The 27,987-nt window shown below is 44.4% G+C and overlaps 1 protein-coding gene across 11 annotated transcripts in view; it reads right to left on the reverse strand.

Moving 5' to 3' along the window:
* Positions 1–260: 260 nt before the first annotated feature.
* TLN2 (talin 2) overlaps positions 261–27,987 on the reverse strand; it is a 496,539-nt gene continuing 468,812 nt past the window's right edge. For 6 of the 11 annotated variants that reach the window (XM_027553840.1, XM_027553843.1, XM_027553833.1 and 3 more), the window contains 7 exons: positions 22,878–22,983; positions 21,880–22,004; positions 8,728–8,853; positions 6,338–6,400; positions 6,019–6,246; positions 2,967–3,092; positions 262–1,143 (listed from right to left, as the gene is read on the reverse strand). In XM_027553840.1, the coding sequence (XP_027409641.1) occupies positions 1,015–1,143; positions 2,967–3,092; positions 6,019–6,246; positions 6,338–6,400; positions 8,728–8,853; positions 21,880–22,004; positions 22,878–22,983 (903 nt within the window). In that variant the 3' untranslated portion in view covers positions 262–1,014. Of the gene's footprint in view, positions 1,144–2,966; positions 3,093–6,018; positions 6,247–6,337; positions 6,401–8,727; positions 8,854–21,879; positions 22,005–22,877; positions 22,984–27,987 lie in introns of all 11 variants that reach the window. The other 5 variants (XM_027553835.1, XM_027553837.1, XM_027553839.1 and 2 more) reach the window with 2 other exon arrangements.

A 27,987-nucleotide genomic window follows, 5' to 3' on the forward strand; every position in this document is an offset into this window, starting at 1 on the left:
GGACTATCAGGACATAGAGAAAACATCCATCTTGGGTTAGAGAGGGGGTGACAGATTTTTAAACAGAATTCTGAATGCTGACCATTTTGAGAGCAGAAAATCTGATATGGGACCTAGAAGACAGGGTCACCAAGGAATGGCTTTACTGGAGTTGAACCCTCAGTTTGAATGCCTAAGGTGGGGGCTGCTGTATTGACTGTTACCTGGAAGACCTGGGTTTATGTGGATGAATTTGTATGAACTCAAACAGCCTCTGCAGAGTAAGGAGCCCACACATTTTATTACAGCCCCTGCTCACCGAGCCCTGACAGTCCCCCATGCCTCTGTCCTTTGGATTATGGAGGAAAAAAAATCATTCAATTTTCTGGGCCACAGAATACAAGTTGGAGCTAGATTGTACAAGGAGCTGACACACGGAGGCAAAAAAGCGTGCAAACAGGAGCAGGTATTGTTCACCCTCCGGGTGAACCAGTGCTAGTGACAGGCAGGAAGGCCTGAGCTGCCCTCCTGGAGTCCACACTGGTTTATGTTTCTGGCTTTTATGAACTGTGTCCAACTCCAATGTCCACCTTCGCCTGAGAGGGAGAAGAAGATCTTTGAGTATCTATGGCATTAATGATTTCCCCCGAGCTGTTTTCGTTTTTTCCTATTAAGATTTCACAGCAGGCCCAGCAGCAGGCCTAGGAAAGGACCGACAGAAGCACGAGTGTCCGAGGGCGACGTAATACTGCCTTCGTTTTGGTAACAGTCCGTGAGCCCGCGCCCCTCTCTCCTGAGATGTGTGAGGTGGGGGGAGGCGGCGGAGGAGCTGTGGGGGGCACTCACTGTACCGTGCGACATCACGATCATGCAGCCGGTGCCTGACGGCACAGCGGAGGGAGCCGGAGCGCTCAGGCCCCGGGCTCGCCCCAGGGGGAGGTGGGCGGTGCCTGGGCAGTGCCCGGCCTCCCAGGACCGCTGTCTGTCCAGTTCGCGCGCGGCCGTCCCCTGGGGCGCGCACCCCTGGCTCTGGCCTTATCCTTCGTCCTCCCTCAGCTCAGTGGGTAGGAATTTATACTGCTGTTGGCGGATCTGGGCCAGTTTTTTCCTTGCTTCTTCCAGTTCTCGTTCCTTCTTCAGCATTTCCTCCTGGGCGGCGATGATCTAGAGGGAAAGCATCAAGCTGGAGGGGTGTGAAAGATTCTAGCAAACTGCCCTCCCCTCCATGCCTGCCTCAAGAGCTCCCACAGCCTCTGCTACCACGGGACACAGCACTGCTTCAAGACTGTATATTCTTAGCTCTGGAGACCCGCCTCTGGGCCATGGTTCAGGTTTTAAGACTAGTGATCCAAGACAATAAGCTGATTTCTGGCCGCTGATTTCTGGCCCCTGATTTAATAACCGACATAACCTGCATCCCTACAATGCACCCGGCTCTGGTTTAAGCACTTTACATAGAGTGTTCCATCACCTCCATGGTGACATTGTAAAGTGTGGCCTATTGATAATGTCTCATTGTTCCAAAGAGAAACGTGAAGCTCAAGAGATGTGGGTCCACTTTCCCGAAGGGCCTCAGCTAGTGGAGTAGGACCCATCTCAGGTATTCTTGAAGCTAAAACTGGAGCCCTTAACTATTAGACAGCTTTCATATATTTATTTCAAGCCTCTAAGGTGTGATCTGAAGAATATTAGTTCACAGGTTTCAAGGGGAAAGGGTAAGCCTGTGCTCTAGAAAGCCACATAGATTTCTGAAAAGCAAAGGTCTTTTCAGAGCCTTGCTAGACTAACGAGCATTGTGATATCTAAGGAAGGAGAACACAGTTCAGCCATTCCCAGAACTGCTGGATCACAGAATCTTCTTCATGGAATTTCTCATGGAACTACTGTATTGAGAAAGAGATTCTGGTAAAAATGTATCCTGCTGCTGCTGCTGCTAAGTCACTTCAGTTATGTCTGACTCTGTGTGACCCCATAGATGGCAGCCCACCAGGCTCCTCTGTCCCTGGGATTCTCCAGGCAAGAACCCTGGAGTGGGTTGCCATTTCCTTCTCCAATGCATGCATGCATGCTAAGTCGCTTCAGTCGTGTCTGACTCTGTGCAACCCTATGGATAGCAGCCCACCAGGCTCCTCCATCCATAGGATTCTCTAGGCAAGAATACTGGAGTGGGTTGCCATTTCCTTCTCCAAAAAATGTATCCTATGTATTTCCAAATACAGGAAATGGTTCAGGAGGAGCTAAGGAAGGTGTGGGAATGAGTAAGTTCAGCCACGGAGCCTCAGTGCTCCTGGTGGAAAACCCATCTTGCATGAAGGATTTATATGAACATACCCAAACTGCAAGCCCAGTTTCCTGACCTTTCCACCGCACTCCCATGCACAAGAATGCAGGCCCGCATAAGTCAGATTCCCATCCACTCTTGTAAAACTTCTGGGAGAGGGTCATCGTTCATTCTTTCTCTAGGGCCAAAGATCTGGAGTAGCAGCTCCAAATGCAACATTTGAAGATAATATTGCTGTCCTCTAACTCTCTTCTTTCCCTTTTCTATAAGAGAATCCCTGATTTTTAGGTAGGCACACTACTACTCAGAGAAGAATACTGCGTTTCTTTGCATCCTTTGCAGCTAGGTTGGCCATGTGACCGAGTGCTGGCCAATGGCATGTGAATTAACTGAGGCAGACAACTTCAAAGTCATGCCTGCCCTAACTTTTCATCTTCCTGCTGGCTGGAAACCTGAGGCGATTATCAAGCCATCTCAGACCGAGTGGCCAAGGGAACATCTCGGGGATGGTGGAGTGATAAGGCAGATGGAACCTGGATCTCAGACACAAAGAAGCCGCCATACCATGCCTGGACTCCTTATACCCAAGACTGTCTTACCAGGGAGAAATAAACTCCCATCCTGTTTAGGCCACTGTTATTTTGTGTCTCTATTATAACTCAGTGCTCATCTTAGGAGTAAACACTGTCTGGGTTTAATCACAAACCTGAGCAATGCCCCCTACAAACTTTGTTTTCACTACAACATCGTCATCGTCAGCTTTGCCAAACGCTGCCTTCTGGGCTGCACGAACAAGGTTGTCTGAGGCTCTTTTCACAGCATTTCCTGCTGCCTGGAGAGGGGACAAGACACACATGATATCATTAAAAACAGTCATTTGGATTCAGCAAGAACAGACATGGAGGCACAGCTCACGAGACTAGGTATCTATTTATCACCCAATTATATACAACACAGTTTCTCTCTAGGTAGTATTCATTTGTCTGTCCGTCCACTCATCCACCCACCCATCCAACTATTTATCCATCCATCCATTGATTCTACCAGCATTGGCACCTACCTAACCTTAGCTCATTCATTAGATTGAGACACACTTCCTGGCTCCCAAGGAACATGCAATTCTAATGGGAATTACAGTTATGTGAACACATGATTATAGCACTATGATACGAAGGTTAACAGAAGCTTGCTCAGGAGCTGTCTCCTGGGTGAGAAATTCACCTCCTCCTGCCCCATCCAGCTGAGGCATACTTGAGGAATTGGCTCAGAGATCACTTTTTCTGTCCGCCTTGGCCTTACCCACACCCTCCCACGCGCCCCTGGAATGCTCTGTGCTGGCTTCTTTGCAGCCCTTACCACACTTGTGGTTGCCTCTCTCGCCCCTGGACAGTGAGTAACTTGAAGGCAGGGGCTGTGACTTGAATCTTTGCATCCCCAGCACTGGGAGCAGTGGGTACCCAGGGCTTGTGCTCACCTAAGGCTTTCTGAGGGAATGAAGGGAACACAACCTACCCCCCGCCCCCCGCCACGGGAGGAACGGAGCCCTGCAGTAACTAGGGCCTTTACAGAAGTGGTTTTAGAGTCACAGCTGGCCTTGGGCTGCAGGCTCAAGGAAGTGGCAGGTGGTAAAGACAGTTACAGAAGGGATGGTCCTTATGCAGCCTGGATCTGCAGCGAGGGTGGACCAGGGGGCTTGCCCTCTGCCACCTGAGGTTTGGAATTTCCTTTTCATTGTGGTTAAGGTTTTGTTAAGTCTCCCACAGTCCTTGCCCAGCCCCCTTAGAGTCAAGAACTTGCACTTGAGGGTAAGCCATCGGAGTGATGAAATTTTCTCAAAGTTAACTGGGGACTTCCCTGGTGGTCCAATGGTTAAGACTCCACACTCCCAAAATAGGGGGCCCAGGTTTGATCTCTGGTCAGGCAACTAGATTCCCACATGCTGCAACTAAGACCCAGTATGATCAAATAAATAAATAAACATGAAAATAAAAAGTTAACTGGCTCATCTGGTTGGTGGTTTAAAGTGGCCAAGGGGTTTAAAAAAAGAAAAGTGGCCAAAGGGGACCATGAAGGCTTGCACAAGAAGGGAAGGTCAGAAATTATTAGTGCACTTTTCTATGTAGAAAGTGAAGTTGAGTAACCTAAGATTCTGCAGCTGATAAATTATAGAGCTGGGATTCGAACAGAGGTCTGTGTAGCCCCAGAGAACCTCTGGGTCATTGTAAGGGACTCATACAACATTGCAGCATACAGTTAAGTCAGAAATGATGACATAAGAGTGATGCTCGGCTACATCTGTGTAAATCCTTAGGACTTACAAAAGCACTTTCACATTTCTTGATTCTTGTAAGAGCCAGTGCCAGCATCTCTATCCTCATTTTACGAAAGAGGCAACTGAGGCCTGAAAGGTTTGAAATGATTTGTATAGGACATTGCACTTAATGAATTGTAGAGGCATCAAGGTCTTGAACCTAGGTATCTGTAGAGGTCTTGAACACAGGTATCTCTTAACTCAGGATATTTTCCAAAGAAGTGTCCCCCAAATCCATAAATCACACATTCACAAACATGCAGCTCCCAACTTCCCCCCTGGGTTTATGCCAGGAGAAAAATGAAGGCAGGTGAAGGAGAGAGATTGACACAGGAGGACCAAACGACCGTAACACACTTTACAACTTAGGAAATAACAAAAAAGTCTGGAGTTTCACTGCAATCATTCAAATATTTCTGCCAGTTATGATCTTACATAAACATTTTTAGCAACATAAACGATGTGCATTACAACATTTATAATAGCAAACATCTAGAAAACTGGACACAAATATGTCTAATTTTGTAAAGAGAAATTCTGGAATAATTAGTTGATAGAATGTCATGCAATCATTAAAAATGAGACTCATGAAGAATGAACCAGTTAGCATTGCACAGGGCCATTACGAAGACTTTTCTTCCAGGAAAAAAAAAGTGTAATAAAACGTGAAGTGAAAAAATGCAGACTGTCTCTGCTTAGGATGACAACTAGACAAAAGCATTTTATATAAGATAAAAATAGGATGAGAAAAAACATAACATTGGACACATGAAGATGCTGAGGCTATCTTTTTCATTCCCACATTTCCTTTACTGTGTTTAAAATACTTTTATAATGAAAACAATCAGGAAAACTTAGATCCACTGGGCAGGATTCATGCGTCACCCTCATAAGTATGTTCTTTGAGCTCTGGGAAACCTTAGCAGCATCTCATATAAATTCTTCAGTCCTTTGGCTCCTTTCTTTAGCAAACACTAAATGAGAGCCTTCACTGAAACAGGTACCATCTTAGGGGTGAGATGCAAAGATAAAGATCTGGGACCTGCACCCAAGAAGCTCAGTCTCATCAAAGGCAGACATACAGATAAATCTGGTGGTACAGGGTGACAGGAACCATTAGGTTGGTCTGATCAGAGGCTCTGGCAGGGCAGAAAAAGGACTGACTCCCCAAGGCCTAGGAGTCAAGGAGGGCTTCCCAGAAGAGGTGGCTTTGGAGATGAGTCATGAAGGATGAGCAGGAGTTCACCAAGATTGGTCTGGTGGGAGGAGGGCCCCAAGACATGAGACCAGAAAGTACATGTGGAGAACATCAGTTTGGTGGGGCGGCAGGTATAGGATGCATGCCTCACGTGGCAGGAAATGAGAAACGTGGGACAGAGCTGGCTGATGGAAGGTCCAGTAGGTCATGCCAAGAAAGTTAGACTGCTTACCCTCTGGTGACACTTACCCGCTCCAACAGGAGTATTTTCCCACCAGCATCAGTGACCATTACCTGTAGCCGCCTCATGGCCTCCGAATCCTGATCAGCCTTCACCTTGCAGGCCACAAGCAGCTGAGCCGTGGATGCAGCTACCTGCTTGGCAGATGAGATGAGCTTCTCCTCGCTGGCGTGTCCCTGCACTGAGGCGTTGGCTGCCTCGCAGAGACTGCTGGTCGCGGCTGCCACCATCCGGGCCTGGCGACAGTCAAAAGAGAAGTGACCCCCAGCCCAAACGTCCCTCAGGGGATCTAAAAAGCCAACGGGGAAGAAGGAGAGAGCGACTCACGGCAGAAATCAGGCCCTGCGACCACTGTCCGTCGTCCGCAGCATTGGCAGGAATGGAACCCACCTAGAGAGGAGCATAGAAGGGGTAAGGAGAGTGGGAAGGTGCAGGGTGACTGCACCCCTCATGCCCTACTCATGACCTGCAACTGGACAGAAAAGCAGCTCATCAGACATGCAGCATCTCCCGGGGACCCCTGCCAATGGCACCTTTTCCCACACAGGACCCTAGCAGCTCTAAGACTGCAGGTCCTGGCCGGTTTCCACCTGGGCCACAGGCGACTGGAAACGCTCTCAATGGCCTCCTTTTAGCCATCAGGTACTACATTTCTGGGAAAATGGCTTAGGAATGATGGATGGGGCTATCTTGATATGTCTGTTTCCTCTGCTGACCCCTCCCCGTTTCTAACACGGGAGCCATGGAGGCCTCTTCATTTAAGAGGTGAGGGAAGCTGAAATCTCTCCTGATTCCTGACTCTGGAAGTCACACTGTGACTTTCTGGCAGATGATGTTAAAAAAGGAGTACATCTCTGTACAACTGAGCACAGATCCTTGTCTTAAGGAAATACAGACCATTTTGTCAGGGGTGGGTATAGAAGTAAGAAGCTGGAAGTAGGATGATCTCTGTTTCTATTTAGAAATTATGGCAACAAATAAAACGTTTTCTGACCAGATGTAGAAGGAACTATGGGAGCAAATACCTTTACTGGTGGGAGGTGTGTGGAGAGGTAAGAGATGAGTAGCTAAATTTGAATATGAAACTGGGGATCTCTTAGCAATTACAGGCATCACATGAGGGCTTGTTGAAGGTCAGATAACGCCCCAGGGTTCTGCATACAGTTCCCCCAATCCAGCTGGACCGCTGCTGTTGTTGTTCAGTTGCCAAGTCATGTCCAACTCTGAGAACCTCTGTTACCAACTTTTTAAATGCTTGAACATATAAGTTCCTTGGAGGACAAAGCCTTGGCCATGCTCAAGTTCAGTTCTCTAGTATCCAACCCTCTGTCCAGCATGCAGACGAGTCTTCATCAAGATGCAGATGAACTGAACTTTCTAGGTAGGATATTCTTCTCAGTGATCCATATTTGGTCTTTACATATTAACCAGTTAACAAGTCCTAGGTGAGTAAGGACTGCACTCTGCTCCATCAATAGGGGATTAGTGAGAAGGGGAAAGGGACAGATTTATGCTGGCTGGGGAGATGTGCATACATTAAATTGGAACACAATGGTTTGGAAAGAGGAGCCAATGTACGCAGGTTGGATTAAGACATGGCTAAGCTTCCCTTGTGGCTCAGTGGGTAAAGAATATGTGTGCCAATGCAGGAGAAATGGTTCAATCCCTGGGTTGGGAAGATCCCCTGGAGGAGGAAATGGCAACACACTCCAGTATTCTTGCCGAAATATTTCCATAGACAGAGGAGACTGGCGGGCTATAGTCCATGGAGTTGCGAAAGAGTAGGACACGACTTAGCGACTAAACAACAAAAACAAACAAGCTTATGAGAGACTTCATGGAGGAAAACGGAAGGCCACTAGCTGAGCCTAGCCATCTCTATTGCAAGTTTTTAGGTCAAGACACAATTGCATCTGTCATCTGTACACTGACAGTAAAGAGCTTTTAATATCAAACAGAAGTGACTGACAGGTATGGTGACCAAATCTCCCCAACCTGTCAGGATTTCTGTGGTGCCTCTATGATTGAAAGTCTTTTCTGCAAGATGTAATTTCAATGGAGTGGTTCCATGCTATATAGGCATAACAGGACACATGGAATATTTTCAATTGAAAGGCCTTCCCACACGCAGGATTAGTCTAATGTACTATTAATCCTCTGGATCACTGAAAAAGAACTAAGCTTTCATGCTAATGCAGATGGAATGGGTGACTGGAGATAAAGCAGGTCGAAGAAATCTCAGCTTTAAAAACAGACCAGTTTTTTGACCAAAGGACTCAGGAAAATGCTAACTGCAGAGCTGGATGGCATTCAGCTCAACAGTCCTAAGAAAATGGAGTCACTGGAACTGAACAAGGTATTACAAAGCCCCTGACTACGGTGCTTATATAGCCATCCACCGGGAACATATGACAGTTTACATCTTTAAATAGACTAATGGACAGCAGGGAGATAAATGAATGTTCAGGCCCTGATGGCTGCCTGGAGTGGGAGCTCTCCTTAACAAGAAGCAGGTGAGAGGCCTGGAAGCCAAATCCTTCATTCTGTATGTTAAGCTGAAGCAGAGTGTGCAGTGCGATGGGCAGAGCAGGGTGACTCAGGGAGGGATGGGGCGACAGGGCTTCCTTGCTCAGAACACACGTGGTACTGCCTTTCCCTCCATCCTCAGAGGCTCCAGCAGCCTGACGTTCCTCACGTGGCCAGCGAGGTTTACAAACCTTTCCTTGGGCCACCAGCTCCCTCTGGGCTGCCGAGGCCGATTTGACCAGGGCACTCGTGGCAGCAGCAATGGATTTAGCAGCCTCCAAGATCTGTTCTTCAAAATCCAGGGTCTCGTCCGCTTGCTATAACCAAAAGAAAACAGCATCATACACAATTCATATCCCAAAGGACATTTTCTGCCAAATGACTTACTTCTCAGTCACCTGGCTCTTCAACTGTACATGGCTTCTTATGGACAAACCATACCCAGGGTAGAAAGGCTTAAGTTGGCTGGAGGCCTCTCCATCTGCTACCTCCCCCCACCCCCTCTCTAAAAGATAAAAATTACCAGCATTGAGATTCTGTACACATTTAAAATCAGGCCATTTTAAGACGGATTATTTTTCCAGACCAGAGTCTTTAAAAAGACATAAATTCACTGGGAAATAAAATATATACAAATATATACAAATGGTTTCATCAACATCAACAACTCAAATCAAAATAATCAATAATCAAAATTCAAAGACTAAGTGGTAGCACACTCTCTCGCCGTGTAAGGCTTGAAAAATGGGTTGAAAAAAGGAAGATGGCTATTAGCTGTTGAAAAACCTTATTTCTCTTGGGTGAAAACAAAGGTAAAATAGTATTTGCATTTCTGTGGTTGAGCAGAGAGTCACATGCCAACCAGAGATCACACGTGGTAGAAAGGAAGCCAGGCAATGTGACATCAAGGTAGGGCTGGCCCCTTGGAAGCCTGAGGCATGGCTCCACCTGGGGAAGAACACAGGCTCTGACTGCACCGGGGCTCTCAGGTCATCAGGGCTCTGCTTGAAATTCGCCATCACCAGGTTTCCTGCTGCCAAAATGCCTGGGTTGTTGAAGAGAAGCTTTTGGGAAGTTGGGCAAGTGTAAAGACCCTAGTCCCAGGCTCAGTGGGACAGAGCATCACCATAAAGGGTGGCCAGACTAGATAACCTGCAAGGTCCCCTCCAGCAGCATTGCTCTGTGGCCATGAGCCAGTGTGGATATGGATAAGTGCCTCTTTGGTCACAGTACCTTAAAGATGTGGCTGGTACCTTTCAGGCATTAAGAGATGATGGTCAAGTATAGCAAGAGTTTTCTTTGTGTGTGTTCGTAAAATAAACGTAACACAAAATTTACTCTTCAAATCAACTTAAAGTATACCATTCAGTGGCACTAAGTACATTACCAATGTACAACAGCAATAGTTTTTTAAGAGTGCCTACTATGTGCAGGTATTTACTTCCATGCACACTGACTTGTTTAATTCTCACCAAAAAAGCAAAAAGTCTTGCACTGAAGTTATCTTTATCCTTATATTTACATTGGAATACTCAGGCTGAGGGAGGTGGAGTACTGGCCCGAAGGAGGCCAGTGGAGGCGTGAAGACTCTCGACATGATCTAAATCTAAGCTTCTCTGCCTTCATCAGGATAGGCTTTTCCCAGACCAGGCCACCTCTTAGGGCATCAGCTGGGGGCAGACTTCAGGTCAGAGGCTCCAAGTCGGCTCACGGATGGTCCCATGTGAACCACCAAACAGGATGGATACACAGATACAATGCTTTTCCAGTTCCCTATTCTTTATGGGATTTCTCATGATTCAAGATGTGGCCATTCTCATTTCTGTTTTAATAACTCATTATCAGAAAAATATTTCCACGCAAGTCCTGTGGATCTGAAGACGGACGGCAGCACTTGAGAAGTTCTGAGACAGAAGCAGTATATTCTCTATTTCTGACAAAGTCTTGCTCCAGGAGCATTCAGGATAGAAATGGGCTCAGTTCCAAAAGATTAAGTTTGGATTCCTGGGGTGGGGAAGCCTGTGGTAATGGTGGAATATAAAATTTGTTTATTGAAACATAAAACAACCCATCGTAACACACTCTGGCATAAAAGGTACTGGTATATTGAGTTGGCCAACAAGTTCACTTGGGTTTTCTGTAACATCTTTAGGGAAAAACTCAACTGAACTTTTTGGCCAACCCAATACACAAGCCATGAAGAAATGGTACTGGGCTCTGATTGGTGTATTCAGTGACCTTGAATTAAGAACTTTTCTGGAAATTTGTTCTGCAAAAGTTAAGAAAAGTTAAGCTTATAAAAGACGTAAGCACTGGGGAAGCCATAGAGTGTCTGAGTCCAAATGGAGCTCCTACTCCTTTTGCAGATGAGGAGATGGAGGCTTGCTGGTGGCTCCTAACATCTCCCAGGCCCTTTTCACAGGCTCTCAGCTATGCTATGGCTTCTAAGATCGAGTCCACTTCACAGGAGGTTTCTGATTTCCCAAATTTTAACATGCACAAAAATGGAATTTCCTTAAAACTAAGTGCGAACTCTAAGCATGGACAGATCTAAAAGAATATCTCATTAGAATCAACGTAAAAGACCTCTCCCATATCTTTTGCTACCCTTGAAGTATTCTGTTTTGTTTTCATAAGACACATGGATTAACATATGCCATATGCACACTACTATATATAAGACAGATAACCATCAAGGACCTACTGTGTAGCACAAGGAACTCTACTCAATATTCTGTGATAATCTATATGAGAAAAGAATCTGAAAAAGAATTAATATACGTGTGTGTGTGTGTGTGTGCATAAAATGAAGTCACTTTGCTATATACCAAAACCAATGCAACACTGTAAATCAACTATACTCCAAATAAATCTAAAAAAACCCCACGTGCTTGAAATATATACTCAACTTGGAAATATTTCTTATACCTACATATTTTTATTGCCATGGCAAGTGTTGTAATGCCCTTTGATGAATATCTTTTCCTTTCTATAAGATCTCTACATTTCAAAATAGACATGGCAGGAAGCCTTATCTCTGGGAGACATTTGCTTTGATTAAAAAGTATGAGAGTTTCCAAACAAAAGGCTTAATAAAGCTGACTGTGATGGAGAGTAAACATTTAAATGCTGCAGTTGGGCACAGTTCCATGATGATATCTGCTTTCTACCTGCCAGATCTGTATCTTTCTGCAGGCCAGATTTACCATCAAGACTAAATGCCCACTTTATCTCTCCTGCTGAAATTATGCATTAACACTTGATGTTTCCTCACACCATACAACTTCTAGCCTAAGAGAAAATGGGATTTTTCCAAGTCAAGGAGAATTCATGAAAAGCCATGGTACTGCAGTCTGAGTTCCTGTTGGCTTTAGCTCCTCCCACCAACATACAGGATGGACTCTGGGAGAGGGGTGTGAGGGCAGCAAGAAGAAGAAGGACATATGCTTAACCATGTTGCAAAAAAGGAGACAAGTGGAACGGGCGTAGTCTTTGAAGGCTTTCCCTAAATAAAACAATCACAATTCAAATGCTGGACTGTTAATAGAATAAACCCCACTGTAGCTGGGAGATCAAGAACAGTAACTTGGAGATGCAGCTAGGAAACCCTGGGAAATAATTTGCAGACCAGGACACCTGAATATGAGGAAATGCTTTCACTCAATGGGCCGGTAAACGGACAGCCCTTCCTTGCTCAGATCACTGAGGATCTGGTGCAAGATGCAGGTGGTAAAGGCTGCTGCTGCTGCTAAGTCACTTCTGTCTGACTCTGTGCGACCCCATAGACGGCAGCCCACCAGGCTCCCCTGTCCCTGGGATCCTGCAGGCAAGAACACTGGAGTGGGTTGCCATTTCCTTCTCCAATGCATGAAAGTGAAAAGTGAAAGTGAAGTCGCTCAGTCGTATCCGACTCTTCACGACCCCATGGACTGCAGCCCACCAGGCTCCTCTGTCCATGGGATTTTCCAGGCAAGAGTACTGGAGTGGGGTGCCATCGCCTTCTCCGTGGTATAGGCTACCCTAGGGTAAATGCAGGCCTGGGCTCAAGACACCAGTGAGCTGAATCCTACCAGCCTGTGATCTCCTCCAGGGCATGGACTGTTGTTTTATCCAACTTATGTCTCTGGAGCATAGCATGAGGCAGAGAAACCCATGCAGAAAAGGTTTGTTGAGAGAATGTATCCATTTAAGATGAGTTTCTGAGTACTAGAGTTCAGCCAGAGGACAATTTACATGGTAAGCAAAGGGGAGAGGCATGGAGCAAGTGCCCGCATCAGTAACTTTCCTTTCCTGATCTCTGGGGATAACTGGACATACACATCAAGGCACTGGCTCCTGCCCTGTAGAACACTGTGGGTTGTTAATTGTATGCCCTGCCTGTATGCCTCAACTGGCACTCACACTCTGACACTGATTCACGCATATACAGATGCAAAACACAGCAGCATGTTACTAAGAGGCCCTCTTAACAAAATAGTGTAACAGATGTTAAGCTAAGAACCTGCCCTTAATGAAGGTGTCAGCTGCAGCCTGAGATCTGAATCCACCTTCTCATCCTCTGTACAATACTCTTTCCCTGGTCTCTACTCCAAAAGACTATTGACCAGGTCACCTGTAGTTCTCAGCAACTGTCTTTTCTGGACTGTTGGGTAGACTCTAGCTTTGACTTTTCAGTAGCTTTGAGAAAAGTCTAAGTACCCTTTTGCTGACATTCTTCCTGTGAGGTGATCTTCTCCAGAACTCCTTTTTTAAAAAGTTAGAGGTTGGGTGAGATCCCTCTGGGAAAGGCCACACTTTGGGCTGACTCCCTCACAACCTGCTTCCCGTGCACGAGAGAGCATTTGAGACTCTTGTTGTACTGATGGAGAAGAGGAAGGAGAGGGAAAAAGAGGGCGGAAAAGGGAGGCCTTTACTCATTTCTGTCTTTCGACCTTTCAGGAATTCTCGTTCTAGGGACAAATCTGACTCCATATTGGATCTGTTTTTGTTTTTAAACTTTAACGTCTGTATTCTATTGTGTTTGCTATGAGTTAAGAATGTTGTCTAGAACCTGAAATATGTAAACTAGCCCACTCTCAAGGCTCTGGCCTCTAAAGGCATAACACTTTTCCATTCATTTAGAGACAAAAAGTTGCAGAACAGACAATAACATGTGTCATGTTTGAGTTTATAGAAATGTTGTGACCAAACCTACACGGACAGCTGCAAGAACAAAGGATTCCAGAACCAAGAAGTTTGTACCAACCAAGCACACACTCTTCCCTTTTAGTATTAAGGGAGCCTAAATCCTAACTCAGGGAAGATGGTTCTTTGGGACAGGAGTCACCATCTTCTTTGTCGGCTGGCTTTCTGAATAAAGTTGCTATTCCTTGCCCCCGTGCCTCATCTCTTAATTTACTGTCATGTTGTGTGGCAAGCAGTATGAGCTTGGACACAGTAACATTCTGAGAACATAATCTTTGTGGCAGTTCACTCATTTTCCTAACCTACCTTCCAGCCTGCTGCTGCTGTTGCTGCTAAGTCGCTTCAGTCGTGTCCGACTCTGTGCGACCCCATAGACGGCAGCCCACCAGGCTCCTCTGTCCCTGGGATTCTCCAGGCAAGAATACTGGAGTGGGTTGCCATCCAATAGGGCAGTTATATATAAATTATTAATATACACAGAGCATACAGTAAATGCTCAATAACTCCCAATTAACTTCATTTTTCTTTCTATTAATACACATACTTTTTGTGGTTTTCAACAACAGTTTTTCAGAGTGTGAGTTAAACTAGTTTGTTTTTCTGCTTGAACCCTATTCTTCACCCATAATTCTAATAAAGGTTCTAGCTGCTATTTCTGAATACAACCTACAATACAAACAAAAAAGACAAATCAAAGATAAATGAAGTGTCAAGCGTCGGCACTGCTTCTAGCTCCTCCTTTGACACCCAACCAGGAAATAGACAACTGGGTTTCAGTCCCTGCTCTGCCCTGTCTGGCCAAGTGATTGGGGAATTTGATGCCCTTCTCCAGATATCAAACAAACATTTCATTTTCTGCTTGTGACATCTTTTTAAAGAATGCATGGACTAAAATTAGCACAGACTCCATTTTTTCTTCCTTCCTCTCTTTTGGCCTCCTTCCTAAAGGATCTTTACTAACGTCCACCAAGCCCATCCTCCTACACAGGTCCCTGGGCATGCACCTGGCAGAGGAAGAACATTTCCGTCTGTGGTCCTCTTTTTTGCCCTTGTCTTTGTGAATTACATCCCTGAAACATCGTGTCCCTTCCCCGACGGACTTGACAGTGAAGGAGCTGAAGACAACCATAGGAGATGGCCTAAGGGTCACTAGCCTCATTTCTGCCTCCCTCCCTGAAAACCTCCTCTGAGGGATCACTTTGCTGAGTGCTGATAAGCATCATAGTCATCTCTCTCACAGCTGGCCACTAAAACCAGACTACAACTCACTGCACTATCTTTCCAGTTAGGAATCACGCTGTGTTTGGTGTTACTGAAGGCCTTGTGCTGCTATTGCTGCTAAGTCGCCTCAGTCGTGTCCAACCCTGTGCAACCCCAGAGACGACAGCCCACTAGGCTCCTCTGTCCCTGGGATTCTCCAGGCAAGAACACTGGAGTGGGTTGCCATTTCCTTCTCCAATGCATGAAAGTGAAAAGTGAAAGTGAAGTCGCTCAGCCATGTCTGACTCTTAGCGACCCCATGGACTGGAGCCTACCAGGCTCCTTCGTCCATGGTATTTTCCAGGCGAGAGTACTGGAGTGGGGTGCCATTGCCTTCTCTGAAGGCCTTGTAGACACTTAGAGTTAAAAACAAGGTCATAAATCACATCAGAAATTTAAAAAAAAATTGGGTATAATTTTTTTAAAGTGTGAACATCTGCATATAATTTAAATGTCCTCCAGGAAAAAAACAGAAGGCAAACAACAAGAACTCCATAACGTGAGTGAAGCATTTTCCTGCCAGGTGGAAACCTGAGTGGAACAGGCAGTCCCAGGTTCCTCTCTTTTGGTAGTGAGTCTGGCCACTAGCGGTTTGCTTCTGATTTTGAGTTGAGAGGAGCTGGAGGGGAGACCTTACCTGTACTCAAAGACCTGAACAGTATGTGAGCCAGGTCAGCTTCTCTTCTGGAGGACCCCAGGTGGGTTGTCTTTAGGACTACCACGCTTACTAGTCCTAATAAAAGGGAAACTTCTCAGAACCACGGGAACTGCCAAGAGACCAGAGCTGGTCAGCTGGCCTGGTCTCCCCAGGTTGATCTGGTCCCAGGGGAAACTCCAGGGAAACAGTCAACAGATAAAGCAGGTGCCAGAGAGAAAGCGTTGCCAAATGGTTATGCCAGCCACCTGGGAAGGGACTGGCCTCTGCACCCAGATGTGGAATAACTGCATGTTTCTGCAACATCTGATGGACAAAGTCCAAGCTTGTCCGATTAGTATTTTGGGAGCAGTTTTCCCACAGCAGCCACCACTCTTTCTTTAAATACCACTGGAATAATCTTTTAACTATTTCTGTTCTTTTTTTCCTGTATGTCATTCCAGATTTATGTTACTGATATCTATCCATCCATCTGTCCTTTATCAGAGGAGAAGGCAATGGCAACCCACTCCAGTACTCTTGCCTGGAAAATCCCATGGACGGAGGAGCCTGGTAGGCTGCAGTCCATGGGGTCGCTAAGAGTCAGACATGACTGAACGACTTCACTTTCACTTTCATGCATTGGAGAAGGAAATGGCAACCCACTCCAGTGTTCTTGCCTGGAGAATCCCAGGGACGGGGGAATCTAGTGGGCTGCTGTTTATGGGGTCGCACAGAGTCGGACACGACTGAAGCAACTTAGCAGCAGCAGCAGCAGCATCCTTTATCAGAATCTACTAATTGCGCTTTCTATTTGATAGAAAAATTCTTAAAGATGTGTCAAACTCTTAAAAAAAATATATAGGCACTCGAGTGTCTATCTAGGAAGCATGGATGAAGAACAGATGACAGGATTTTCCCAAAGATTTAATTAGGTAGAATTGTTACACTGTAAAGCCATGTGACATGAATCCTGTGTGTGTCTGAGGAGGGTCTGAGAGACCCACTGCTCTATTTGGTGGGGAGTCATGTGGGAATACATGCTGACTAGGGGCCCCACTCACCTTTACTCTTCCGCCCACCTCACGTCTCCTGGCCTGGAAGCAGCTAGTGGTACAGGAGCTCAATGTCCACTGCTTGGTCATAGAGAAAATGCTGTATCCTTCTCCCTGAACATCTGGCTGCCTTTTCCCATTTGCCCAACTAATCAGTAGAGCCTGCTGGTCAACAGCAAAATGTACCCTAAAAAGATACATCAATTCTAATGTAGGGGCTTCAAACTTCAGGTCCTTTTAAACTGAGCTTTTCATTATTCAGAACAGCTTGCTGTTGCTTTTCCATGACTGTCATTTTGGCCAAACAACTTTAACTGGGCCTAAAACCCAAAACAACGCCATCTAGCTGCGTGAAGGTAGCATTGACTACGGCAGCATCTTGGCTGGCGTACAGCTCTCTTCTCAATGAGGAGGATCCCAGGGACAGGCTCCACTTCCTGACTCTGGAAGCTGGGGCCCCAACACTGTACTGACCTCCCCTGTGTCACCACTTGTCTGCTGCTGTGACCTGTCACTAGGCGGTCCCTGCCAGCAGCGTTGGGCTGGCTCTTAGACCCACCAGAAGAGGCTTTCCTAATCCACCTGTACACACTTCTGGCTCACTATCTTCATAGAGTAGTGTTTGTATGTTCAGGAGTGACCTTTACAAGAGCACATCCTCTTTGCTCCAAAAATCGGAGCCATTAGCACAATACTTCCCCTTTCAGAAAGCAGAGTTTTAAGTCTTTTGTTGAAAGAGATCAGAATGAACTCACATATCCTTCACAGGCTCTTCTAGGGGGAGGAGGTCAGAGCTAACCCAGTTAGGCTGTTACGTGCCAGGAAAAAATGTTTCACAATCCCGAACTTCCTGTTGCACCCAATTAGGCTATGGAATCACTTTCTGATTGTCGGCATATTCTAAATATTATCAACCTCTTCTGACAAGTTAACCTGCAACAGGAAACTCAACAGACAGAGTATATTCCACACTGCGTTATCTTTATTAGATATATTTCGTCCCCAAGGTTTATATAAAGCCCAGTGACTCACCATCCATACATTTGGTTTGGCTGATTTGGTTTATACATTTTGTTACTGTGGGTGGAAAGCAACGTTACAGAGAGTTGATTTGTGCTTGAATTTTTTGCTGAAAGCTTGATCGTGAAAATTACTAATTTCTAAATTGAAGATCAGGATAAAACTGAATTAAAATGAAATGTAAATCTAGATGTGTCTGGAGGTTATAATCCTGACCCTGTATCACAAACATGGGTTTTATTCCCCCACGTTGAGCACAGCCTTTAAGGATTCATCATTGCACAAAACTAAGCTATACATAATACCTAAGCTCTTATGAAACATCATTAATTATGATTTGTTTCTATAATAAACAAAATAATCTAGCAGTACAGATACAGGTTTTAAATGCTACAAGAAGAAATGGAATATAACAAAAGAGATGTAATGAGTAATCTACCTCTGATTCTAACATATTCTTTCCTGTTGCCTTATAAGCTATATTAGGAACCCCCGGAGACAGGGCAAGACACTGTAGGAATATGTTTGATATATAGTTGGATTAAATAACAACCTAATATATCAAACATATCACACAGAGGCCTGCAGAAAGGCATCCAGGTCTGACTGAGCTGAGAATGGGGCACAGCATTGCAAGCTGCAGCCACGTGGGGGTGGGGTGGGGAGGGCGCCACTGTGGCACCTCCGTTACCTGTCTGTGGAGCACAGGAATGTCTGCAGGTATGGAAACGGCGCCATCAGCGGGATCCTAGGCACACGCACCTGGGCTCACCGACATTCTCATTTTGCCTTTATACCATCTTCCCAAGCAAACGGTGGATCCAAAGATGCCAATTTGTTACTTGTGTCTGGGTGATTCCCGGTAAAAAGAGATGCTTACATTTTTAAGGGCCCAAGCTGGGAATATACCAGGAATCATCTTTACAAAGTCTGGATCATTCTGTTTTTAAAACAGGCAACCTGGGAATGTGGTGGGCAAAGCAACGGAGACGAAAACACTGCCCATCCCCCAAACTCCCTCAAAGCAGTGGAGCTGCTTCCCAGGGACAGAAGCAAAGCACATTCACCCAATCTTGGGTGCCTGGGGTTTTATGTAGTTACCAGGGGCAGAGGTATGGCAGGAATGGCCTACTTACAGAACCCTGAGGATTTGGAATTGATTGACTTCCATTTTGGAAGGGGATGGGAAGAATTGGTTGGTCTCAAAAGACTGATTGATTATGATGTCAGATTGGGATCTTTTTTTTTAAACTGGGGAGAAATTCCTTCTTGAAGTCAAGAAAGATATTTTATTTCATGCAGGCATTAACCACAGAGGAGATGGCATTCCCAGACAGGCACAGAATCTGGTCTTGGGTGATGGGTTCTTCAGAATGGTTTTATAGATAACACAATCCATGTGGTGGGAACCTTTGTCACTGGCTGGAGTGAGATTTTTAATCATTTTAAAGATTCAGGAAGGGCCAAATACTCCTTCATATGAAGACGGGAGTGACACAGTGTAGGTACCCCCAAGGAAGGGACTCAAATCAACACTTATGTCAACTGTGACCCTGGCTTTCCTTATAAATCCACACTGTAAACAGAAAGGCTGGGTGATCCTGGGGCAGCGGGGGAACGCGCACTGACCCAGTTCAGCAGTCATCACTAACTTTTTAAGTGCTATTATTTTTAAAACATTGTCTTATGAAATTTTAAGACATAGACCCTCCCACCACCCCAGTCCCACCATCATTCTTACACATTCCTCACCTGTCTCCTTCACTCACAAGTGTTTCTTTTAACAGAGTTGTGATCATACTGAGTACATGACTCCACATCCTGTTTTCTTTTCACTTAATGTTATGCCAGGAGCACCTTCTTCATGCTACACAGACTGATCATCCATTATTCTGAACAGCTACATACTCGTCCTTCAAGGAGACACTCAGGGTCACCTCCAAATTCTTGCTGCTTTGAATAGGATGAAAGGAGCAACTCTCATGCACACAAGACTTTTATCCTCTCTGGATTTCCTCCTCTGGACAGATTCCCAGAGGTGGGATTAATGGCTCAAAGGGTATGGGTAAACCAAAAACATCCCCCATGGGACTGCACCAGAGTTCCTGATACTAGGTAGGCCAAGAGGACTGGAACAGGCTAAACTGCCACCTGGAGCCCACGCAATGCTGCTTCTAGCTTGGTCGAGGTCACCTGACTCTGGCAAGTAATTTGCCTCTGATTCCGCATCCCTAGAGCAGGGATGCTAATGCTGCTGCCTGGTGGACTTGTAAGGACCAGATGAGTCAATCTATGTAAAATACCTAGAAGATTGACTAGCATGTGCTTGGTACTCAATCAGTGTGAGTTTTTTTTTTTTTTAAGCTAAGGCCATAAGCTCATGGATCCATGGAATAACTTTTGTTTCAGACATTTCCTAGGAGGTAGTAGACAAAAGTTCCAGAAGTGTATTTTTGGTGATAGTGATATTACTAAGTCTTATGACATGTCAGACACTATTTCTAAATTATCTAATATGTTATATTAATAATCCCATGGGGTAGGAACTCTAATGACCTTGTTTTTCAGATCAAGAATCATGAGATAAATCAAGAGCTGGACAGAGGGGAAGCAGAATTGAGAGCAGACAGAGCTCGGGAAGATCCTGCCGAAGGACAACAGGACTGGGGTTGAGACAGCAGCTCTTAGAGCTTGGGAAGTGCTGGGGTAAATTAACGCCAGGCTGATTCTCCAGGAGAAAGAGCAACTGACACGGCTGCAGGGCTAGCAGACAGAAGCTTTCCCCAGAGGACAGCAAAGTATGTGGCAAATCAGAGAAGGAAAAGGAAAATGAATTAAGTTTAAGCCTCAAAATCGCAGTTAATGGCTGCCTGCTTCTTAGCTGAAAGAAGTTTTCCACTCACGCTGAACGTGTTTTATAAGCAGAAATAAAGTCAAGTCCAGAAGACGGAGCTGCCCTTACCCCTACACTTAGCTCTGAAGTTTGCAGAGAAAAACTTGGTTAAAATCTCGTATCACCTAAGACCCTCAGGTTAAGGCCAGTAAAGAGGACCTTGACAAACTCAAAAACTAGAAGCTAAAACTCTGAAGTTTTGAGTTCAGATGAGAAATTCTAAAAAAGGCCTTTACCAAAGTTAGAGTGGCAATTAGGAGACTGGCTCTAAGAATTCCAAGGTTTTAAGAAGGTTTGCAAACTTAATAGATTGACGATATGCCCATGTCTATTTTACACACATCATGAGCCCAAGAACTGCTTTTGAGCACTTTGGTGTATTTTAGTACTCAAACTCCACCCTTTGTTTTTTTTTTTTTAAAGGTACACTTTTAGGCATATCTAAACTGGAGATCCAACTTTTTTTTGAGAAGAGCCAGATTTTACTTCCTAATGTATGTGGGTCCTTGGAAGGGAGGTGAGGTTATCAGCAGGGACTTGCTTGATTAGAAAGATGGCTCCCTTTGGTTCCACCATCCTCCTGGTGAAGACAGCCATGGGGGAGACGGGATTATGGTTTCTTTACAGGGTTGGGCTTTGTCCCCCAGACAGCACCAGTGCGCTGTCTTTTTACGTATTAATTGTCCTCTCTATTGCACTACCTTAAAGTATCTCTTTCTTTTAAATGACTTTCTCTTAACACATATTTATGATCTTAAGTTCTCAACATTTATCTAGATGACAACCATAGATGGAGAAAACATGCCAGTTAACCACAGTCTCCAGCATGTACTGAAAAAAGTCAGTTACTGGGTCCACTTTTGAGGTTCACATTGCTCTCTATTGATTTTTAAGGAAAGGAGAGACCCAGCATTGCTACTTTTGGTAAAAAGCATTATGGAAACCAGAAAATTACAGGGTGACAGTCTCACATTCAATTACTGGGGCTTTCTACAGAAAACATCCAATACCTGCTTCATATAATAGTGAAACAAAAATCACGATTTTTTTCAAGAAACACCTGGATTCTTCCTCTGGCTACCCAAAGGTATTTCTTGGGGTGGTTAACCTGAAAGACCCACTCTTGGGTTTTTTCCATACCCTGTAAAAAGGGGCTAGGCAGGCAGAACAGGTTTGCAGGTTACTAGTTCAAGCACAGGTAGGGACATGAGCTCCCTGCAGCCCACCTGGCTCCACTCACAGCCATCCACTGGAAGACCTGCTGACATCAGATAAGCAGCCACACATGGACACTCACTTTCGGTTTTGCTCTTGGCTTCAGCTGCTCTAACTTCTTAGCAGCAGCCTCAATGGATGCTGCAGCCCCCAGTAATTCTGTTTCTGCAATGACGGTTGGGTCTTCGGGATCCACCCACTCTGTTCCTAAAATCAGTCCAAAAAGGGTCATTCTTTGTAGCTGCGGAACTCAGAGCAGTGACTTAATTGCAAACAGTATCGGGATTTGCATGCAGGCATGCTCCATAAGCCGACCAGCTGCACTCTCCTAAGGGATGTTCTCCCCAAGCTCTCGCAGAGACCAATGGGGTGCAGTGGCTGCCTGTCTGATCCTCGCTTTCCAAACCAGTTGTACAGACAGCCCTACCACAGAAGCAGCCATCAATGTGAGCGGCAAAAATCAAGATTTTACAGACCGAGGCTAGCTTGAGTTTTACTCTGATTTGTAACTTAAAGCTCATGAATGCAAGTCAGCATCCACAGGAGAAATGAGATCATGCTGAGCACAGAGATTTGTCATTCTCTTCTGGGAACTTATCCTCATGAGTTCCCAGAAGAGGACAACCACTCCCCTCAATGCAAACAAAGGGAGATTGGTTAGAAAACCCTTCGTGGGTGAGCTGATTGCTTCCATGTTAACCATGAAGGGGTGTGTAAACAATGTACCCAGATAGCACCAGTTCTAAACATGAAGTGTATTATTTAAATAAAAATAAATATTCAAAGAAAAATACAGACGAAAATGGATGGCAAGACCCTTAAGAGAGAAGTGAACAGTTCTAGATGGATTATGCCGTTTATGTTGAAGCACTTAATACATAACTTGTATTATGTATGAGAAAAGACTTGTTTCAGAAGGATATTACTTTTTAAGTCTAACTCTACTCCTATTTGCCTTTAAAAACTTCCTCACTCTATTCCTCTGGCTGTCAAGAAAAGGCCTGTGTTGGCTGCACATCTTCTCTGCTCAGCTGGCTGTCCAGGCTGCCCCACAGGATGACATGTGAGAATCCGGCCTACCTTTCATGGCCTCTGCTGCCTGGATGAGCTCAGTCACGGCGCCAGCCACGCGCTTGGAGAAAGCAGCCAGCTGGTGCTTAAGTTCTGGTGTTGGTTTCTGAAGAATCTGTGTGAAGAACGCGTCAGACATGTAAGGAAGATGCAGCCATTGTGACAGGAAGCCCACTCTTGCTGATGGATGCAGAGCTGGACCCCCTGGTTTGAAGTTGCAACTCTGTCCCTGAGTGACTTCAGAAACTTAGGGGAAACACCTAAGACTCACTGGCCTTCAGTTTCCTCACGTGAGAAATGAAAAGTTGAGGAGCAGGGGTTTTCCTAAGGTCTTTCTGACATACTTCCCTGAGACCATAAGGGAGATGAAGTTCTTAGTTGTCCTTTTGTTTGTACCTGAAACAAATCTACACACATGAAAATTACCCAAGGTGAAAGAATGCTCTGAGTGAACATGAAAGCCCAAGGCCACAGGTCATTTGGTGCTTGTGACAAAGCAAATATGGGGCCAGAAGACACGTGTGACTCAGGTGGGATCTTGGAAGGAAAAATCCCCAAGAGGAGGGCTGTTCCTAAAAGGACAACTCATTTCCAGGGTTCTGACTGCAAGCTCTCCTGGGAGAAGTCCTACGGACTTTCCTTCTTTTAAACCTAGCTTCAAGGGGCTTTAAACTTGCTTTTTTTTTTTTCTTTTTTTATGGTGTTAAAAAACATCCTAAAAAATAACCCTAATCCAATTTAAAGGACATCCTCAGCTGATTTCTTCCCAAATTAATTCAAGAACAGAACTGTGAAATAGATGAGCACTCCCTACCATCCTCCCCCTATGGATTTACATCTGACTTACACCATCTTCTTCCTCCCTAATCTTGAAATTTCCTTCTTTCAATATTCTTTTCTGCATCTCTTACCCATGCTTTACAGGGGTCATGCTGAGATTTAGAAATGCTCAGACATTCAGGAGGAAAGCACCACTCCTGATGACTATGGACAGTTTTGGAGCCTCTGAGCAGTAGACAAAGCATGGGCTTTGGCTTTGTCAAACCTGTGGTTCAAACCTGGCTTCACCTGCTCCTGGTTTGTGACAATGGGCAGATTACTAACCCCCCTCAGAACCTGTTTTCTTATTTGTAAAACTGTAATAATGTTTACTCCTTAGGAGTGGCATAAACATCAAACGGAATCACACACAAGAAGTATCTTGCACAATGCCTGGAACAAAGTAGGCATTCATGAAACGTTAAATTCCCTTTTTGGTGTCCTATACCCTTTTCACATGGCCAGGAATTGTACTCTTTCTCAAGAGTTTGGAAAATATTTCTTTTGAATCCAAAAACTATAAGAGAATTTTAAGAGAAGCTTGGTGAAAAATCTGGGGTTGGGAGAGTTAACAGGGTTACACATTGACCCAGACATACCAGTGCACAGAAGACATTATGCTTGAACTGATCAGTCACAGATTCTGGAACATCACTTCCCAGGCCTCTATCCCTACCCTCCTTCCTCTGGCACTCTTCTAAATGTTATATTTGTTACTGTTCTGAGTTCAGCTGTTCTATTTTTCTCATTTCCTCACCCTAGGACCTACCTACACATGTCACCATGCAGATATTAACTCAGTACAAACCTGTGAATGACTGAACAAATAAATGAAGTACAACTGTCTTTGTTTATAAATAACATGAACGTCTATGTAAAAATTTTTAAGGCATTTGTTAAAAAAAGTAAAGGAAAAAAAGGTAAAATAAGTGAGTTTATTACCAAGGTCACAAGATATAAGGTCAATCTACAAACACCAATTATATTTCTACATATTACCAGTGAGTAAAAAAAAATTTTCACTGTCAATATGCTACTACATATTAGGAGTGAGAATTAAATTTTTTTAAAAAGCAATACCATTTATAGTAGCATAAAAATTATGAAATACCTGTTAAATTTGATAACAAATGTGCAAGATGTGCATGCTAAAACTATATTGTTGAAAATATTAAAGAAAACCCACATAAATGGATAGATATACTATATTCATTGATTAGAAGATTATTAAGATATCAATTGTTCTCAGATATCTCCATGATCCTAGCCAAAATCCCAACAAGATTTTTTTTTAAAAGATACTGACAAGATGATTCTAAGTTGCATGTAAAATGCAAAGGACCTAGAACAGCTAAACCATTTTGAAAAAGAACAAAGTTACAAGTCTTATAGTATCTGATTTTGAGACTCATGATCAAGTTGTAGTAGTGATCAAGACAACATGATATTGTACAGACATACAGATCAACGGAGCAGGAGAGAGTCCAGAACTAGATTCTGTCAGCCATATTGGTTGACTGATTGAGAACAAGATAACTGTGTCAATAAATGATGCTGGAACGATTGGATAGCCATAGGTAAGAAAATGAACCTGACCCTTTCCTTACACTACATGCATACATGAACTAGAAATGGAGTAGAAAGCTGACTGTAAGAATGAAAACTGCAGAACACAGGAAAATAACCTTAGTGATCTTAGCTTCTTAAATAGGGGACAGAACACATAAATTATGCTTTAAAACTTTAAAAAGCAGGAACCTGCAAGTTTGTCTTAGAACCTTAAAAACATTACGCTGCATGAAAGAAGCCAGTTACAAAAGACCACACGCTGTATGATTGTGTTTATATGCAATGACCGAAATACGCAATTCATCAGTTCAGTTCAGTCGCTCACTTGTGTCCTACTCTTTGCGACCCCATGAATCGCAGCACACCAGGCCTCCCTGTCCATCACCAACTCCCGGAGTTCACTCAGACTCACGTCCATCGAGTTGGTGATGCCATCCAGCCATCTCATCCTCTGTCGTCCCCTTTTCCTCCTGCCCCCAATCCCTCCCAGCATCAGAGTCTTTTCCAATGAGTCAACTCTGAGGCATAAAAAAGATCAGTGTTGGTCTTGGGCTAGGAGTGGGGCTGAAGGGAATGAGGAGGGCTAAAGAGCATGAGGTCTCTTTTTGGGAAGAAGAAAATGTTCTAAAATTATTATTATGGCCATAGTTGTACAACTCTTAAATACAGTGAAAATCAAGGAACTGTATGACTTAACTGGAAAAGTTTGTCATATGCCAATTATATTTCAATAAGGTCGTTAACAAGAAGAGAATTAACTAGGCAGCCAAATGAAAGAAGAAAGCAAGGAAGCTGGTAGTAAAGTATGTCACTCCAGAATGTGCCTCTTTGGCATACAGATTGCTTTCAGTTGGTTATTTTGAGAAAAATCAGACACAGGAGATGCTCTGAAAACAGGGAAGTTACCCTTTGAAAGGGAAATACACATTTATAAAAGAAACCTCCTTCTCTGTACCAGTAAGAGAAGGCTGACTCAAAATCACAAGAGAATGCTGTCAATGAAGACGGCTCTGACTTGGACTTCTCCAGTAGTGTAATGGATAAGAATCTGCCTGCTAATGCAGGGGACATGGATTCGATCCCTCTTCTGGGAAGATCCCATAGGCCCAGAGCAACTAAAACCATGGGCCACAATTGCTGAGCCTGTGCTCTAGAGCTCACCAGCCACGACTACTGAGCCTGCACTTTATAGAGAAGCCACCGAAACGAGAAACCCATGCACCACAATAAAGAGTAGCCCCTGCTTGCAGCAACTAGACAAAGACCACGCAAAGCAACAAGGACCCAGTACAGTCCAACAAGAAAAAACGCTCCGACTTAAATCTGCTAACAATCTTAACCCTCATTAACCCTGCTTTTCCTGACCACCTGCTCCAACCAGCCTCTTCGCACCATAAACACCTTTCCCCTTTTTTTTTTTTTTTTTTGCTTAAAGGCAGTATATAATCGGGTGGCTTAGGCCAGTTTGTGAATTACTCGTTTTTCCCCTGGGTAGCTTCCATTTATCCATGGGGTACACATGTGAATAAAATTTTGTTTGTTGTTCTCTGGTTAATCTGTCATACTATATGCGATCTCAGGCAAGAACTCAGAGCAGAAGGAAAATTATTTTTCTTCCCCCACACTGGGATATAATCCTGAAAATAACTTGATAACCTTGGTGAACAATCTGCCTGCAATGCAGGAGATCCAGGTTTGATCCCTGGGTCAGGAAGATCCCCTGGAGAAAGAAATGGCAACCCATTCCCATAATTTTGCCTGGAGAATCCCCATGGAGGAGCCTGGCAGACTACAGTCCATGGGGTTGCAAAGTTGGACACGACTGAGTGACTAACACACACTTGCAAACAAACATTCAGTTCTTCCTAAATGTTTAATATTTTAGATATAAGACATATCTTAGTTGCACTTTCATTTTTACTCAAGTTCTATCTGCACTTTTTTGTTTTTGGTCTGCATTGCTGTAATTTTTTTCCTTTTAAATATACATTTGTCTCCCGCTGCCAGACACTGTTGGATTTCCTTGGTGGCTCAGATGATAAAGAATCTGCCTGCAATGCAGTAGACCTGCGTTCAATCCCTCGGTTGGGAAGATCCCCTGGGAAGATCCCCTTTGGCTCCTCGCTCCCCTCTAGTATGCACTGTGCATCTGCATTATACGTTAACAGATCTGCCCAAGAAATAGCTGCTCAACCATAAAGATCAATTTTTCTTCTGCTGATGTTGCCATGTAACTCCTTAGAAGATAAAATTCCTTTCTCAATCCTGTAAGGGGTCACAATGACCCACTATTCACACCATGTTCATGCAGACTTCTTTGGTGAACTTCACGTACAATGTCAACATACCATTTTCCTTAAAGATAGAGATGGATGCAGAGTAGATTGTTTAGACAATCTGAGGAGATACTGGGCCACACCTAATGAAAGTTCTCAGCTTAAATACTTACAACCTTATTAATGCTACCAGCATTAATAATTACTTGTATTCTGCCTACTTTACAAGATTATTGTTTCTTGCATTACCAAATGTGTGACTGAGCTTCAGATAAAACTAATAATGACTAGGTGAATTGAAACGACTGACCAAATATATAGTGCAAGGACATCAATGACTGTAACAGTGTAACTCATGATATCGGAAGAAGAAACAAGAGGGAACTGAATCCTGGACCATAACAGACTAGTAAGACCGGTGGTCCAGAGGCCTCTGGTTACTGTTAACAGGGCCT

The sequence above is a fragment of the Bos indicus x Bos taurus genome, chromosome 10 (genome assembly GCF_003369695.1).
Source record: "Bos indicus x Bos taurus breed Angus x Brahman F1 hybrid chromosome 10, Bos_hybrid_MaternalHap_v2.0, whole genome shotgun sequence".
Taxonomy (NCBI): domain Eukaryota; kingdom Metazoa; phylum Chordata; class Mammalia; order Artiodactyla; family Bovidae; genus Bos; species Bos indicus x Bos taurus.